This window comes from Chanodichthys erythropterus, chromosome 19 (assembly GCF_024489055.1).
Source record: "Chanodichthys erythropterus isolate Z2021 chromosome 19, ASM2448905v1, whole genome shotgun sequence".
NCBI classification, from domain to species: Eukaryota; Metazoa; Chordata; class Actinopteri; order Cypriniformes; family Xenocyprididae; genus Chanodichthys; species Chanodichthys erythropterus.
Genome location: NC_090239.1, coordinates 28,932,428 through 28,948,751, shown reverse-complemented (window position 1 = coordinate 28,948,751; position 16,324 = coordinate 28,932,428). Strand labels below are relative to the sequence as shown.

Below are 16,324 nucleotides of genomic sequence, written 5' to 3'. Positions count from 1 at the left end.
TAGTTACATGTACCTACTATAGTTATTACAGTAAAGTATGCATATCTACAAGCAACTAACCCTAAACCAAACCTTTACCCTATAGTAATTACATGTAGTTAATGACTATTACCAAAGTCCCTTTAAGGTAAGTCACTTCACTTGGTGGCCATCTTTGAAACGCCTCTCAGGGCGTTTTAAATAATTTTAAAATAATTTTGCACCTCAGGGCTCTCTGATTAAGGTGGCTGCTTTTCAACAATCAAACGAGCTTTTGTGTGGTTTTTCTGTTGTTTTTGTGATAAGTGCTTGTAGTAATGTCACTGTGCACATGAACATTCAGTTGAACTTCTTGGTATTAAAGTGTAAATTTGCCGATTTTCATGTCGGTAGGATATGTAAATGAACAATGATTACTCTTTTTCTGTGTTAACTGGACTGAGGAATTCAGGTTTCTTTGTCAGCAAAAGTCTTTGACAGCTTTTGACAACTCCAGGACTTTTGTGAAAACTACAGATTATACTTCTGTATTTTTGTATCCCCGACCACAGACTGTTGGATCGACAGAGGGTTAACAAAACAGTTATCGTAAGGGTAAGTTTATCACTGAAAATTGTATTGCACCATGTCTACTCTTTAAATAGCAATATAGAGCATATGGTAAAAATGGAACACGACGGCAACTGCTTTCTTACCTGTACATGACAGCGTTTTTGTGTGGGGTTCCTCAGGGTTCTATCCTTGGACCAATTTTATTTTTCCTTTATATGCTCCCCCTAGGTTCTATTTTTGAGAAATTTGAGATTCACTATTGTCTGAATATGGATGATTCTGAAATGTATTTATTTATACTGAAACATGGGCATAAATGTGCCATTCAGTCCCTGCGTGAATGTTTGACAGAGGTTAAGTGCTGGTTGGGGAATAACTTTCTCCAATTGAATGAGAATAAGACAGAGATGATTTCATTTGATAATAAAGGGTGTGTAGAGGATGTTTATGACTGCCTGGGGTTGTTTCCTGGGGAAAAACTGTCTAGTGTGAGAAACCTTGGTGTCATTTTTGATTCTGAACTTAAATTTGACCGGCAAATCAATGCTGTTGTTAAGAATATTTTTTTCCATCTTAGATTATTATCTAAATTGAAGTCTATCCTCTCTTTGAATATATGGAGAAGGTTGTTCATGCCTTTGCGTCATCCCGCTTGGATTAAAGTAATGTGTTGTATCTGGGTGTGAGTCAGGCCTTTCTCTTGTTCAGATTTAGGCTGCCAGACTATTAATGGGTATTAAGAAGAGAGAGCGTATTACTCCTGTGTCACACAAACTGCATTGGTTACCCATATGATACAGAATTCATTATAAAGTGTTGTTGTATGTTTTTAAGGCTCTGCATGTGGTGTTGAAAGTGCTCTATAAATAAAGTAGGGTTGAGAGTTTGCTTCGAAAAACTGGAACCTGAAAGTAACTCACTCTTCTAAATTCTTGCACAAGTTGGCACCATTATGCCTAAAAGTTTGCCAAGGAGTATTTCCTACTAAAGCAAGTGCTATTTGACTCTGATAAGCATATTCAGAGCAGACTGGTGGGAGTGGCCTTGGTCAGGAATGCCCAGTGCATTATGGGTGTTAAAGTTTTCTTACTTATTTGGCAAAAGGGAAGTTTTTCTGTTTTCTCTATAGTCAGGTAACACCGATTTCATTTTTTCCCCCACCTTTCTCCTTTCTACTGTATAGGCATTTCACTTTTGCTGTGGATTCAAGGAATATATAGAGAATCCTAAAAGTTGTTTGTCTGAAAGGGAACTGACCTGAGATGGCCAACAGCATTTTCCTGCGGGCTCCGAATGTAGTGATGCCGAGCTCTTTCAGGTCTTGATCGGTCAGTGTGAGGAATGTCTGAAGGTCAATCTGATAAAAAGACAGAAATTGTATTTTTGGTTTGGACTTTCAGAAAAAAATGAGTGTGGTCAGAAAGACATATTCCAGGATCAAACCTGCATCTGAGAGTGCATGTGCACTGACCACTGTACTCTTTCTCTAACATTATAATCATATGTTTACAAGATGAAAGCCAGAACCATACTTTGGACTCCACAGTGTTATCCCTGGCATCTTGAAATACAGGGAATCGCAGAACTACCTTCTGGCTTTTCTAAGGCTTTCAGTTCTGTGCTGGAAGTTGCATCATTGTAACCTTAGGCCAGTTTTAGACAGTATATGCAAATGACATAAAGCTGTCACACTGACAGTGTTTCTGCTGTGTAACAAAGCTGTGACTCCACACAAATCAAAGTAAATTCTGGGTTACTACGTATTGGGTATTTCTTTTAATAAAAGCCATAAATTATAAAATTGGAGTTGGTCATTCATAAATATTACAAACCTGTCATGAAAACTAATATGAGATGGAACATTTACATCCAAATTGTTCAGATTCATTATGTGTGGAACTTGCATTAAACCTGACATGTGTTTATTCAAAAAATGAGTTAGCTGTTCACTCGAGTATTTCATATTGCTTCATAAAAGACTATTTTGCCAAAGACTGTGTTGATAAATAGGTTTAAAGTGCCTTCTAAAGCTAAAATAGGCTAAGCACTGAAAGACACAACCTCCTGGCGACAGAAATCATCTAAAACTCATTTACGTGCTCTCATATCAGAGAAGATATCGGCAGCCCCGTCTGTACCTCCTGCTGTTGGAAGACGTCTGTGTACTTCCCGAGGCCAAGTTTACTGAAGAGCTCAGGCAGATCAGATCCTTTGAAAGACGTGTTGAGATTACAGCCGTTAGTTCCCGTCACTGACGAGATGCAGTCCATGTAGTTGCTGCTGCTTAGGTAGTGCTCTATCCCAAAATACAAAAAAAAGTTACCAGTGTTTACCAGGTTACCATACTGTACACCTAAAGTGTTGGTTCCCCCAAAATGAAATTTCTGTCATTAATTACTCACCCTCATGTCGTTCCAAACCTATAAGACCTTCGTTCATCTTTGAAACACAAATTAAGATATTTCTGATGAAATCTGAGAGGTTTATTTTATCCTCCACAGAAAGCAACGTAATTCCGAAGATGAACAAAGGTCTTACGGGTTTGGAACAACATGAGGGTGAATATTAATGACAGAAATTTCATTTTTGGGTGAAGTAACCCTTTAAACTAATGAGCTGCCTACCAAAACAGTATTTTAAGGCTTGTTTTGGCCAAACTGCATTCACATCCTTGTGAAAAAGAAGTGTGCTTAATTTTATTTAATGTGCACTTGTAGTGTGCTTCAAATCTTAAAAAGTATTTTTTAAACTCTACTTGCAGATAATATATTACTTACTGTAAATACACTGTTAACTCTTTTAATAAATGCATTTTATAATAATGTCAAAAAGATTTAATATTAAGAATATTTTAAATCATTGTTTAATAATCTTTTGTTATGATTTAAAGTACATTTATTTTGAAGTGCTGACCAACTAATGTAAAATATGTAAGTAAATACATTTTAAATGTACTAAATTGCAATTTGTGAAATTACAAATATATTTATATACAAAACATAGAAATTTCATAGAAATTGCAAATTGGTTTTCCATAAATGCTTGTATGTACATTCAGCAGTACAATTTAACCATATTTAAAATACAAAAGAATATATGATATATAAATATGTACAGTCCTACTTAAATGCACAATATGTAAGATTTGTAGATTCAAATATCAAAAAACCACTAGAACAGTTATATATTTTGTTAACTTGTGCACTTACATTATCCCAAATGTTTCCAACAATGTTTAAATCCAGAGAAATCAGCAATTTTAACCAGGAGGACACGGACGTGTCATTTTGTCACCTGTCAATGGCGTCATAACTGCGTTATCCTCAATTTCCAGTTTTACTTTCGTAGAAACCATATTCCATAGAAGTGCAACAAGTCTCTGATAGCAGCCACCGAGCAAACTCACAGAGTAACGTTATAACATAACTTTTAACACTCAAATGTATTTAGTATGATTGTTTTAACCATGTAAAACGGTATTACCCCACATACGCAACCAACAATAACATTAGCTTATCCATGAACATGATTTCTGCCCGAGTCCATCAGATTGCTTTCCTTCGCCTATGGAGGTGAAGACGACATCTCCCATGATTCCACGCTCATTTACTGTGTTGTCAAGCTACGCTTTGTTTTGAATAAGCAACCTCTAGCGGCAAAAATTACATATTGTGCCTTTAAGTTTGACAAAAAAGCAATATTAAGTTGAATTTAAACTACAATACATTTTCATTGAATTATTATAAGTAATTTAATTACAATTTCATTTTATTTTCAATTAATTGCAAATAAGATGGAATTAAGTGTCTTAAAACATTGCATTCAAGTATATTCTTTTAAATTATATTCTTTTCATAATAAGTGCTCTTTTTAAAAGTATGCTTGAGTGTCACTTATGGAGTTAAATTATATTTTAAACAACCTTTAATATAACTAACATATTGATATTTCGTGATATTTGGAATTGCAATGGTCAGTCATAACAAGTATTTAAAACATATGCCTTTTATGTTGTCACATTGTTACAGTCATGTTGACTGAAGAACATACCTGTTTTGTTCTGCTTCCTTTTGGGGCTGATGGGAGAGGGGAAGTCGCTGTGTGCCGGGAGCCCGCTCCCATTTCTTTCCCTCCAGTTATCCGAGTCGCTGCCACTCGCCATGCCCTCTCTACTGTTGGAGCGGGACAAGGCTAGAGGAGACCCCTTATAAAAATACATACCATATCATTGATCATGTTTATTCCACTAAAATCCTGCAGTGATGCATCATTAGAAAATAATAGTAACAAGTATTGCCAGAGCTAATCGACATCAGTGAGAATGCACCGGATGAACTACAATCAGCATAGAGCAATTCACAGGAGACATATGCTAATCCCATCTGCTGGAATGGGTGAGTTTACCTCATATGTAGTTGACATGGTAGGTTTATAAGACACATGGTTCGCCCTGCGCAACTCCTTAATAGTTTCTGCAGGCATAGACTTTGAGAAGCCCAGGCCGCTCCATGTGTTAGTGGGGGTACGGACCTCCGTCACCACTGGCTTCTTTAACATGGCTGAAAAGAGAAACACAGAAGATGCATTTAAACAACTTGATAGATGTCAAGTAAAGGTCACTGTCTATGCATCACACATGTGATTATCATGAAGAATTATGTCATATTTCAGCCCTAAATAGAAAAAAATTAAACAAAATAAGACATTATAATTTACAACATATGTTTATTTTAAAGTCCATTTTTAGTTAACAATTAAATTATATTTTATAATATATACAATAGAATAAATATATAATTATAATGTATTAAACATATACATAATAAAAACTGAGAAATATAAGTCAGTAATAGCCATAACATAAGTAAATTAGCCAATTTTGTTTAAATTAAGGATTGCAGAAATTAGTACACCCTAGATTTAATTAAAGAATCCCCCACAGGTGCTTAAAAGAGTGTTAAGATTGAGTGCAATACATGTCAACAGAAGGTTTTTCACCTTGGGAGAATGCTTGGGAGGTTCTGTTTCAAGTTTTTGTATTAAATTACACAGTGGTGTGGGAATTCATGACAGCATTGATAAAGCACAACTCCCTCACACCTTCAGCACTCATACATCCCTATATAAGAGCTTTACTACTGCTGAACTTTACTGTGGGAACCAGGCACTTCTCACTCTACTCCTCCTCTAGCACCACCATAACATTTTGGATTCTGTTAGATCCAAAATGGATTGATTTGGTCTCATGAGACCGGAGTATTGATTCCCAGAATCTATGTTTTGTAAATATGGGCTTTGGAAATAACTAACTGACTTTATTGTGCTTTCCAGTGAGAACAACGACCATGCATGTCATTTCTGCAGGCTGCATCTTACTCTGTGAGATAAACAGTCACTCTGCCACCCATGCGATTAAAGCTGCCTCAAAACTGTGCATGCATGTATTTGTTGACATGGTTTTAAAGCTATTGTTATCCAATTTGTTGGCCTTAAAATGTCTTAAAAATGCACTTATATACACCAAGGAATTTTCTCGGGGGACCATGCCCCCATACCCCCATAGCAAACTACATTTTCTGACCTCTGTAATTATGACGGTCCGGCTTACATTTCATCTAACAAAATCTAAATGTGTAGGTAAACTCACTTTTGGACTAAAAGTTTATATGTGTATGCACTGTGATCAAAATATAAATGGGACCAAACGTGATATAGTATAGTAGTAGTAATAGTATATAGCTCCACTGTGGTTTTTAACAAATTAAAAAAAAAAAAAAAAACTTTTCAAAACATCCCCCCCTCTGTTTTTTTCCACAAATAGCACCCTGTATATATATATATATATATATATATATATATATATATATATATATATATATATATATATAGTAATGTATATGCACTCTCTCTTAAAGGTTCCATTCTTCGTGATCCCATGTTTCAAACTTTAGTTAGTGTGTAATGTTGTTGTTAGAGTATAAATAAAATCTGTAAAATTTTAAAGCTCAAAGTTCAATGCCAAGCGAGATATTTTATTTAACAGAAGTCTCCTACATCGAACGGCCAGTTTGGACTACATCCCTCTACTTCCTTCTTTAATGACGTCACTAAAACAGTTTTTTGACTAACCTCCACCCACAGGAATACACAAGAGTTGCGTTTGTAGAGTGTGTTTGTCGCCATGTCGTCGAAAGGCTGTTATTTACAACCCGCAGTCCAATCACCGGGTCTGATTCTGGCTCAAATTGATATTGTAAACATGTCTTTAATTTTACCCTAACACTGAGCGCATGCATCTCCACCATAGACTGTGATCTCCACGTTATGGTAAGAACGAACCACTGGCACAATCAGAACTCGTTACGTATTTCTGAAGGAGGGACTTCATAGAACAAGGAAGTCATCAGCCCGTTTTTATGACAGTGGAAACAGCGGTATACAGATAAGTAAATTATGTGAAAAATATTGTGTTTTTTTACACGCGAAACATGAACACATGTTATATTGCACACTATAAACACAATCAAAGCTTCAAAAAAACACGAAAAACGGGACCTTTAATTTTATGGTGAAACATTACCCAGAAATGTTATTGACGTTTTTTGTGAGAAATTATAATTATTTGATCAAGAATGTAATGCCAAATTCCCTAACATTGTGTTAAATCGGCCAAAACCCAGAGTTTTACAATAAAACTGCTACATTTCAAAACAGTTCCAACATAAATCATTAACAAAGAACTGTTTACAGTATGAGGGAAATAAGAGCGTTAACACTGGGTACATTCCTCATTTTCAGGCCTAGAGTTTACAGTTTGAACGCTGGACACAGGACGTGAGGTGTGGAGAAGCTTTATGAGGCAGAGTATATTTACCGTAAATGTGAAACAGGGCTTTAATGACACCCTACTCATTGCCAGACATTCAGCATATGAAGACACTGTAGTCTTGCTTTGTTCATTGCTGGCACACTAGACTAAACATAACCGGTTTCCAATTCCCCAAACCGCCTACCAGCAGAATTGTTTTTAACAATATAGATGGGTGGGAGACATCCTTAAAGGTTCGGTATATAGCTTTAACTGCGTTTTGATTGGTCAGTCACATACCTTTGGTCGCCAATAACTTCTTTTGCTCGTAGTCGAACGCCTGTAGAGGTGAACAGAGAGAAAGCAAAGAATGTTTAGGCTGTTGGAACGGATTTAAGAGTTATGTCCCCCATTTCTCCTGTCAGCTTGGTTTATAGAATGAGAAAGGCAAATGGTAAACATTGCCTCATTCTGTCAAAACCATTTAGCAGACTGTGGCGAACAAAATAGTATTGACTCTGTCGTTTCAGAAGCACTGCATTGTCTTGAGAGGCAGGGCATGAGATCACGATACAAGCGCACACATACTACTGGTCAAAAGTTTGGAATAATTACAATTTTTTAATGTCTCTTATCCTCACCAAGGCTACATTTATTGGATAAAAAATACAGTTGAAACATCAATATTGAGAAATATTATTACATTTTAAAAGAACTGTTTTCTATGGAAGCTAAATAAATAAACTAAATAAATAAAAAAGGCAATTGTGACTTTTTATCTCACAATTCTGAATTTTTTCTCAAAATTGTGAGTTTGCATCTCACAATTCTGACTTTATTTCTCAGAATTGCTAGATTTAAACTCGCAATTGAGTGTTTTAAAGTCAGAATTTCGAAGAGAATGATTTCTCAAGGATCATGTGACACTGAAGACTGCAGTAATGATGCTGAAAATTCAGCTTTGCATCACAGGAATAAATTAAATTTTAAAATATATTAGAATAGAAAAAAGTTCTTTTAAATTGTAATATTATTTCACAATATTACTGTTTTTACAGTATTTTTGATCCAATAAATACAGCCGGTGTGCATAAGAGACTTTTTACAAAAAACATTAAGAAATCTTAATTATTCCAAATGTCTGACCTGTAGTGTAACTATTATTTCCTTGAGGGGTGTTAGTCTGAAATGCGATATGTGATATTCATGGCTGCTCGATTAATACTAAAGGGAAGCACTTTGACTCTTCTAATGAGATTCTTAGTGACATTAAGAGTGCATCACCTGCATACTGGAGAAGGAGGACTGGGGAGGAAGGCGGATTCTGTCCGAGTTCTGCTGGGCGGCCCGTTCGGCTGCTCTCTCGCTACCCGGAGCGCGTTTATCAGCCACCGGACTCTCTGAGGCGCTGGAGTCAGAGTCTGACAGCAGACACTCTGAACTAGATAGGTAAAAGAATAAGTGTAAACATGTTGCATTATCAGCTACCTCTAACATCGTGATTGTGTTTGTTCAGATGTGTGTTCGTACTGTAGGAGGGAGTTCTTGGTGCCCTGCAGTAGCTCCAGGGCTTGCCTCTTTCCTGACGATGTCTTACAGGATGCCAACATCTGCTTTAGTTCATTGCTGTTTCCCGAGTGAGAAGGGCTTCGGGGCATGCCCACCTCTACGAACGTATCCGAACCTGAAACACACACAAACACACACACACATAGACGAAATGGTGTTTTTCTTTCCTCAAGCCCCCATATTGAACGTTTTAGCTGAGTAGTTTGAGATTGTATTCCTGCAGCACTCAGCATCGCAGAATCTAACATGCCATTTTCCATCACTGCTTCTAAGGAATAACCAGATTGAATTGACTTCGCCTCATCTGAAAGCAAAAACACACAGGCTAAATGGATGTAGGGCCAACTCAAATAGCTTTAACAATGCCGGAGCACGAAAAACCTTGGCCTTGTATTTCCATAAATGCCCCGTTCATAGAGCAGGAAGGAAGGGTATTACCATTTGGAACTGAGTTTATATTTATCTATAATTAGACTGACCAAAGTCAACAAATTCTTGCTTTCAATCAAGAGAAGGTCAAGGAGTTGTTAATAAAATGGTTGACATAATTCAGCAGTGAATGTCACTGGTTGCATTAGGCTCGAATAAAGGTGAGTATAATATATCTTTCAATTAATGTAGCCTTGGAAAGTGGCATGCATGAAGTATTGATTCACATGGCATACATTGCAATACAAATAAAGCCTGCTGGCATTTACCAGATACAGTTACTAAATTCTGACAAATGTCAGGAATCACTCTTGTAGAATATGCCATCACACTTAATTGACATTAAATGTGTGTGTGTGTGTGTGTGTGTGTGTGTGTGTATGTGTGTGTGTGTATATATATATATATATATATATATATATATATATACACATACATACGCACACACAATACACCATTTGGGTTCAGTAAGATTTTTTATGTTTTTTAAAGAATACTCTTATGCTCAACACTGCTGCATTTATGCATTTATTTGATAAAAATACAGTAAAAAAAAATAATATTGTGAAATATTATTACAATTTAAAAGAACTGTTTTCTATTTTAACTTATTTCAAAGTGTAATTTATTCCTGTGATGGCAAAGCTGAATTTTCAGCAGCCTTTACTCCAGTTTTTAATGTCACATGATACTTCATAAATCATTCTAATATGCTGATTTGATGCTCAGGTAATATTTTTTTTATTATTATCAATTTTGAAAACAGTTGTGCTGCTTAATATTTTTTTTGTGGAAACCGTGAAACATTCAGGATTCTTTGAGGAATAGAAAGTTCAAAAGAACATCATTTATTTGAAACAGAAATCTTTAGTATCAAAATAAATGTTTTCACTTTCACTACTGATCAATTTAATGTGTACATGCTGAATAAAAGAACTAATTTCTTTTCAAAAACAATTACTGTGTTGATAATAATTACTCAGTTGATAATAATATTTCAAATTTTAAGATAAAACTGTTATCTTAAACTTATCTTACATTGAGCTTAAAATAGATCATATGAAACAAATAATAATATAAAAATTATTAATTTTGAATTATAATTCATAAATTATTAATAATATTATATAAAATATTAAATTATATAAATCATTTATGGATATTTTTTTACAAGTCAAATGATTTTTGCAGTGGAGAGAAACGCATCTTGTAATGAGGAGCTGTGGGTAATGCCGACCTTGGTCTTGGCTGGACTTGCTGGACAGCGGTTCAGAAGGACAGTGAGGGCTGGCTTCCTGCACTGAGTCACCATGAGCTGCGGTCAGAACTTTGTCTGTGAGAGACGCTGCAGACATTCTGCTGTACATGGTGCTGGGCTGCTACACAACACATGCACACAATATTCTGGTCAAGAGGAAGTCCAAGATGACAAACTATGAGAGATATTCAAGACAGCTTTTTAGCACAACTATATATAATCTCAAGACACTGAAAGAAGGTGTGCTCACTTTGCTACTGAGGGGGGACACAGCTTTACTGCAGTCTGACACTCCGTTGATTTGTGCGTCAATGGGGGCAAGACCAGGAGGGGGGGATGGAGTGTTCTGGGTGTAGCCTGGTACTCCTGACAGCAAGATGCTAGTTAGAGTGGCCTGGGTGGCTGGGTGAATCATCAAGGGTGATGAGAATCCTAGGAAAAATAATTAGCCAGCTTTTTAAGTATTGTATAGTAGAAGTCCAACATAACAAATAAAATAAAATATAACAAAATAAAATATACAATGGACTTGGTTCTAAAAAACAACAATGTGATTGTAAAGCAGATTGAAACCCTATCACAAGTGGACCAAAAAGAAAAATATTACTAGTGTACAATAAAATTCCAATATTAAAAATAAAATAAAATAAAATAAAAATAAATAATGGACTGAGTTCTAAAAAAACAATGTGAATGTAAAGTGTACCAAAAAGAGATCTGAATCCATTTTCAAGTTCAGGTACAATGTGAACGCAAAGTTTGATTTATTTCAAGAGAAGTGACGTGTGAACATATAAAACGATGAATGCATATTGAGTGTGGTTGTTTGCGGAGGAAGTCTGTCAGTCATCTCTTTACCTGGTGTGCTGGCTGGACTGGCCAGTGAGTTGGACCAGAGAGTGGGGCTGGGCGTTCCAGAGGTGGGTGTATGTAATGGGCTGATGGAGCTGTTGAGAGCATTGAGAAGGGAGTTGGTGGAGTGTCCTGTCATGGAGGCTGTTGTAGGCCCCAGAAGACCTGCAGGTCAGAGACAATAAACAATACACACACTGTCAACATAAGACATATACTGAACTGGACATAAATGAAGGCACTTGCTATGCAAGCAGTACACTTCCTGCAGCTCACTAGCTAATATGGTGTTTATTTCGACAACAAATTTTAAAGTCGGCATGAAACATAAGTTGCGACAGACTTTTCTTCCCTATTGTGATGTATATCCAGGTGAAATGGCTTCTTGATCAAGAAAAAAATTGATTTTGTCCATCAGGAATTGATTGGATCATTGTTGTTTGGTATTGATGAGATCTCATTGAGCGACAGGTTTTCCAGCCCTTACGTTGGAAAACACGGTCATGTAACACAACAACTTTAGGACCATGCAGAAGGCTAAGCCCAATGGTTGCTTAGAATACCCCCCTCACTTTTTGTATTATTTCCACAGCCCTACATTTCAGACTTTTGAATACTGTAACATATACTCCAGTTTCCAGTTTTATATTCATGAAAGTTGAAGTCAAGCTGATTAGTAGATTAAATTATACTTTTTTATTCACCTTGACATAAATTCACTGTTGTCTTACCAAGGCTGGTGAGGCCGAGGCCGGCAGAGGCCAAGATGTCGAGCCCCACGGGGCAGCTGAGAGCTGGAGGTGGGGGAGGGATGGACGGAGGACTGCCGCCATTACTGCTGGTGATGCAGCTGGTGTTGGTGGGGACTGATACACCGCTGCTCTCCAAACCCAGCAGATAGCGTCTGGCTTCATACATGTTCAGAGCATTCCTCTCCACACTCTTCACTATCACTGACTGATAGCCCACAGAAGAGATTTAGAGTTAGAATCAGCTCCCTTCCACTAGTGGGCGCTATATTTGCTTATTACAGTGTTTGTTTGGAGTCTTTAAAAAAAAAAACAACAACAACAACAACAGCAGAATCCAGCAGAACAAGATAATAAGTTCTCATGAAGCCAGTAAAGGCTCAAATATACTCATGACCTTGACGGTTCCACATCAAAGAAGGTGGAGCCTCAGCACACACCTACCTTTTACATAGTCGCCACAGACCAATGGTAGTTCGAAAGTGTTTACCAGCCGGAGTGAACTTTTCCTGAAAGTTTGCTTTGGCCAGGGGTGTCCTATCCTGCTCCTGGAGGGCCACTGTCCTGCAGAGATTAGCTCCAACCCCAATTAAACACACCTGAACCAGCTAATCAAGTTCTTACTAGGTATACAAGAAACTTCCAGGAAGGTGTATAGAGGCAAGTTGGATATAAACTCTGAAGAAGTGGTTCCCAACCCTGGCCCTAGAGTACCCCCAGTACTGCACAGTTTATATATATATCTCTAATCAAACACACCTTATTCAACTCATCAAAGACCTCAGATGGGTGTGACACATCCAAAATGTGCAGTGTTGGGGGTTCTCCAGGAGCAGGCTTGGAACCACTGCTCTGAAGGACACTGACACTCCAGGAGGAGGTTTTGACACCCCTGGGTTTGGCAAACTGTTTTGAACTCCAGAAACAAACTCCAAATAAACTTCGAAATGACATCACACAAGTTCATTCTTCGATTTCACTTGAAGTATATGCCTTTCACACAGAACACGTTTTTGCATTTCATTGCACTGATTGCTTTCTATATAAACATGCACTTGTCAGACGTGTATGACTGTTGCGCTTACACTTCATTCTAAAAATGTGGTAAATGCGTAAAAGCTTATCTCTAGATTTTGCTTTTTTTCATTTCACTACCCTGCTTCTTGTGGTTTTACTTGCAAAAATGTGTTCTGTGTGAATAGTCCTTAACTACACATTTCGTCAAAATTTAGTTATGTCTGGAATCCGATCTCTTAGGCCCTGTTTCCACCTGGTGTTAAGATGAGTTCTGGTCGATCGGATCACAAGTGGATGAGAGAGACACCCGTTTCCACTTGGTACTTTAATCTGTCTCTTTTGTCCACTTTTAACCACTTCTGCCCTGATTTCTTCGAGGGGAGGGTCTATGGGCAGGTAAATGTATGGGATTTTTCAGATGTTTCGATCTAATGGTCAAAACAAGCTTGCGCAATTTACATATGAACAAGCCTGGGGATGACTGAAAAACAAACAGGGAGCAGAAGCTTCCGTTTCTGCACTGATATATTTCTGCTCTGCTCTGCATTGCCATGCTGAACGCTGTAAAATGGGGAGAATGCTGAGAGACATTGTGCTTGGTAAGTTTTTTGTCTTCAAACCAAACTTGGGTCTTCAGCTGACAAAGTTTAAAGTCCTGTCTGGCTAGCGCGCTTCCCATAATGGTTACACGTTAGGTGGAGAGTAGGCAGACTTTAGTGTCTGTTCGAACACATTCGACCACATGACCGTTTCCACTATGAAAGCAATCTGGTCGAAAGCGTTTTCAACTACCTCTGGAAGTGGACAAGCTCAAAATGTTTTACACTCCGTTTAAACCTGTATTTAGCATCGTCCACTTGTGATCCGATCGACCAAAACGCATCTTAATACCAGGTGAAAACAGGGCCTTAGACTATGATCAGATTTTGTGATTGATATCAAATCAGTCCAAAATTTCAAAGCTGCTTTTTCTCAGTTCTAGTGTTGGTGTACTCACTGATTTTTATCTTTGTAGTGCAGAATGCCATCATTATGAGTATACAGTTCTAGATGTTTCTTTTTAAAGGAGTTAAATCATGTTTTTTTTTATATTTTTTTTTATTTTTTGCCTTTGACCAGAGGATCTGTAGAGTGGCAGGTGCTGCACACAGCAAGAAACAGCACAAGGTTTGATGTACTTTCCTACATGTTACTCTAGTCATTAAGTTGTTCTTTTGTTCAGAATTCAGAACGGTTTCATTTTTTTTTTTTTTGCTGGGGAGGAAGTTTTGATTTCTGAAATGTACAGTATGTTTTCACTATATGTCAAACTGTTTTATTTCAAAATATCAATGTTATTTTTATTTCTAATGATCCATTTATGTCATGAAGAACTGCCAATTAGTGGTGAACTCTTTGAACTGAAATGAATCTAAGGTTTCTTGGTATGTACTGAAATTCTGCATGTCCGCATTTCCATCCCTCCGGGTTAGTACAGTATATACTTCCTTCCTAATATATGTGCTGTATATACTAGTCAAGGCTACTACTGTAGTGACCTATTAGCAGAGTGAAAGAAGAGAAGCTGGAGGTATCAACACAAATCACTGAAATGGAAAAACAGAGGTTTATGCTAAGACTGATAATTTACCGTGCTGCTATTCAGCCTAAAACACAAGATAGGATTTCACCATTGACCATGACCAAGGACGTGAAGCATTCCCAGTTTCCACATCCTGGTAGTAAGCCACCCACAAATCCTATATGTTCCATACATTACTTTTACAAGACTAGGCACCTTAATTTTGAGCCTCTGAGAGAACTAGGCCTTAATGTTTGATCTGATTCAAAGTGTCTTACATGGTGGCACTAAAAATCAAAATTCACCAAGGCTGCATTTATTTGCTCACAAATACAGTAAAAACAGCAATATTATGAAACATTATTACAATTTAAATGAGCTGTTTTCTATTTAATACCTTTTAAAATGCCATTTATGTGATAGCAAAGCTGAATTTTCAGTAATATGCTGATTTGTTGCTCAAGAAAAATTACTTACTGTCAATGTTGAAAACAGCTGTGCAGCTTAATAATTTTGTGGAAAACATGTTTCTTTTTTCTGGATTTTTCTAATTAATACAAAGTTCAAAATAACATTCTTTGTACAACATTGTAACATTATAAATGCCTTTGATCAATTTAAACTGTCACTTTTGATTAATTTCTTTATATTTTTTTTCTACTTCTTGTCCCAAACTTTTGAATGGTAGTGTATATAATACATATAAAAACACAGCAAGGATTAAAGGAGTCATGAACTGTATTGTTTTATAATGTTTTCTAGTGTGCACTTGTAATGTTAGTATGATTTTCACATCAAAAATGGTCAATTTACAAATAAAAGGCTTCTTTTCTTACCCTGATTTTATCCCTCTGATTTGAATGCTCTGTTTGAAGGGGCGTGTCTGCTTTAGTGTAAATACCCACTGCTGTGATTGGCTAACATCTTTGCATATGAAATAAGTATTACTAAGCTAAGTATTACATGTGGATCAATGGAACTCTCTCAGAACTTTTAGCACATTTTTACTATTACAGCTCTCAAGGTTAACTAATCGTGAAAAGTGTTGATTATACCATTACCATACCATTTAGATCTATGGCATTATATATAAATTGTGGCATGAATGTTGTAGTGATGAGCATTGTAGCCAATCTGATGAACACTATAGGATATATTTTAATAAATATCCTGACTCATCCAAGCTTTATAATGGTAGTGAACAGGGTTCACGAGTATGAGCTGAAGAAAGTGCTTCCATCCATATCCATCCATCATAAACTTCTACTCCACACGGCTCCGGGGGGTCGATAAAGGTCTTCTGAAGCAGAGAAATGTGTTTGTGTAAAAAAATATCCATATTTAACAAGGAATGCCACTGGTCTTCTGCCAGACTGCCATCCGTATTCAAGTTACAAAGAAAGTGTAAATTGGTGTTGCATCAGTTAAGTTTTTCTGTAAGTTGAATAGGGAAGGTGTAGGATGTAGCATAAGCTTTTTGAACTGCAAGAGTTTTATACTTTCTTCGTACCTTTGAATACGGAAGGTGGTCAGGCGGAAGCTAGATATTT

At 36.8% G+C, this 16,324-nt stretch overlaps 1 protein-coding gene across 3 annotated transcripts in view; it reads right to left on the bottom strand.

The window, feature by feature from the left end:
- The window catches only part of bicc1b (BicC family RNA binding protein 1b), a 121,354-nt gene that overhangs the window by 8,530 nt on the left and 96,500 nt on the right, over window positions 1–16,324 (bottom strand). The window contains exons 10-20 of one of the 3 annotated variants that reach the window (XM_067370221.1): window positions 12,152–12,404; window positions 11,454–11,612; window positions 10,846–11,027; window positions 10,575–10,716; window positions 8,870–9,023; window positions 8,624–8,780; window positions 7,640–7,679; window positions 4,936–5,090; window positions 4,582–4,735; window positions 2,670–2,827; window positions 1,789–1,888 (exon numbers count right to left, since the gene is read on the bottom strand). In XM_067370221.1, the coding sequence (XP_067226322.1) occupies window positions 1,789–1,888; window positions 2,670–2,827; window positions 4,582–4,735; window positions 4,936–5,090; window positions 7,640–7,679; window positions 8,624–8,780; window positions 8,870–9,023; window positions 10,575–10,716; window positions 10,846–11,027; window positions 11,454–11,612; window positions 12,152–12,404 (1,654 nt within the window). The remainder of the gene's footprint in view (window positions 1–1,788; window positions 1,889–2,669; window positions 2,828–4,581; window positions 4,736–4,935; window positions 5,091–7,639; window positions 7,680–8,623; window positions 8,781–8,869; window positions 9,024–10,574; window positions 10,717–10,845; window positions 11,028–11,453; window positions 11,613–12,151; window positions 12,405–16,324) is intronic. The other 2 variants (XM_067370222.1, XM_067370223.1) reach the window with 2 other exon arrangements.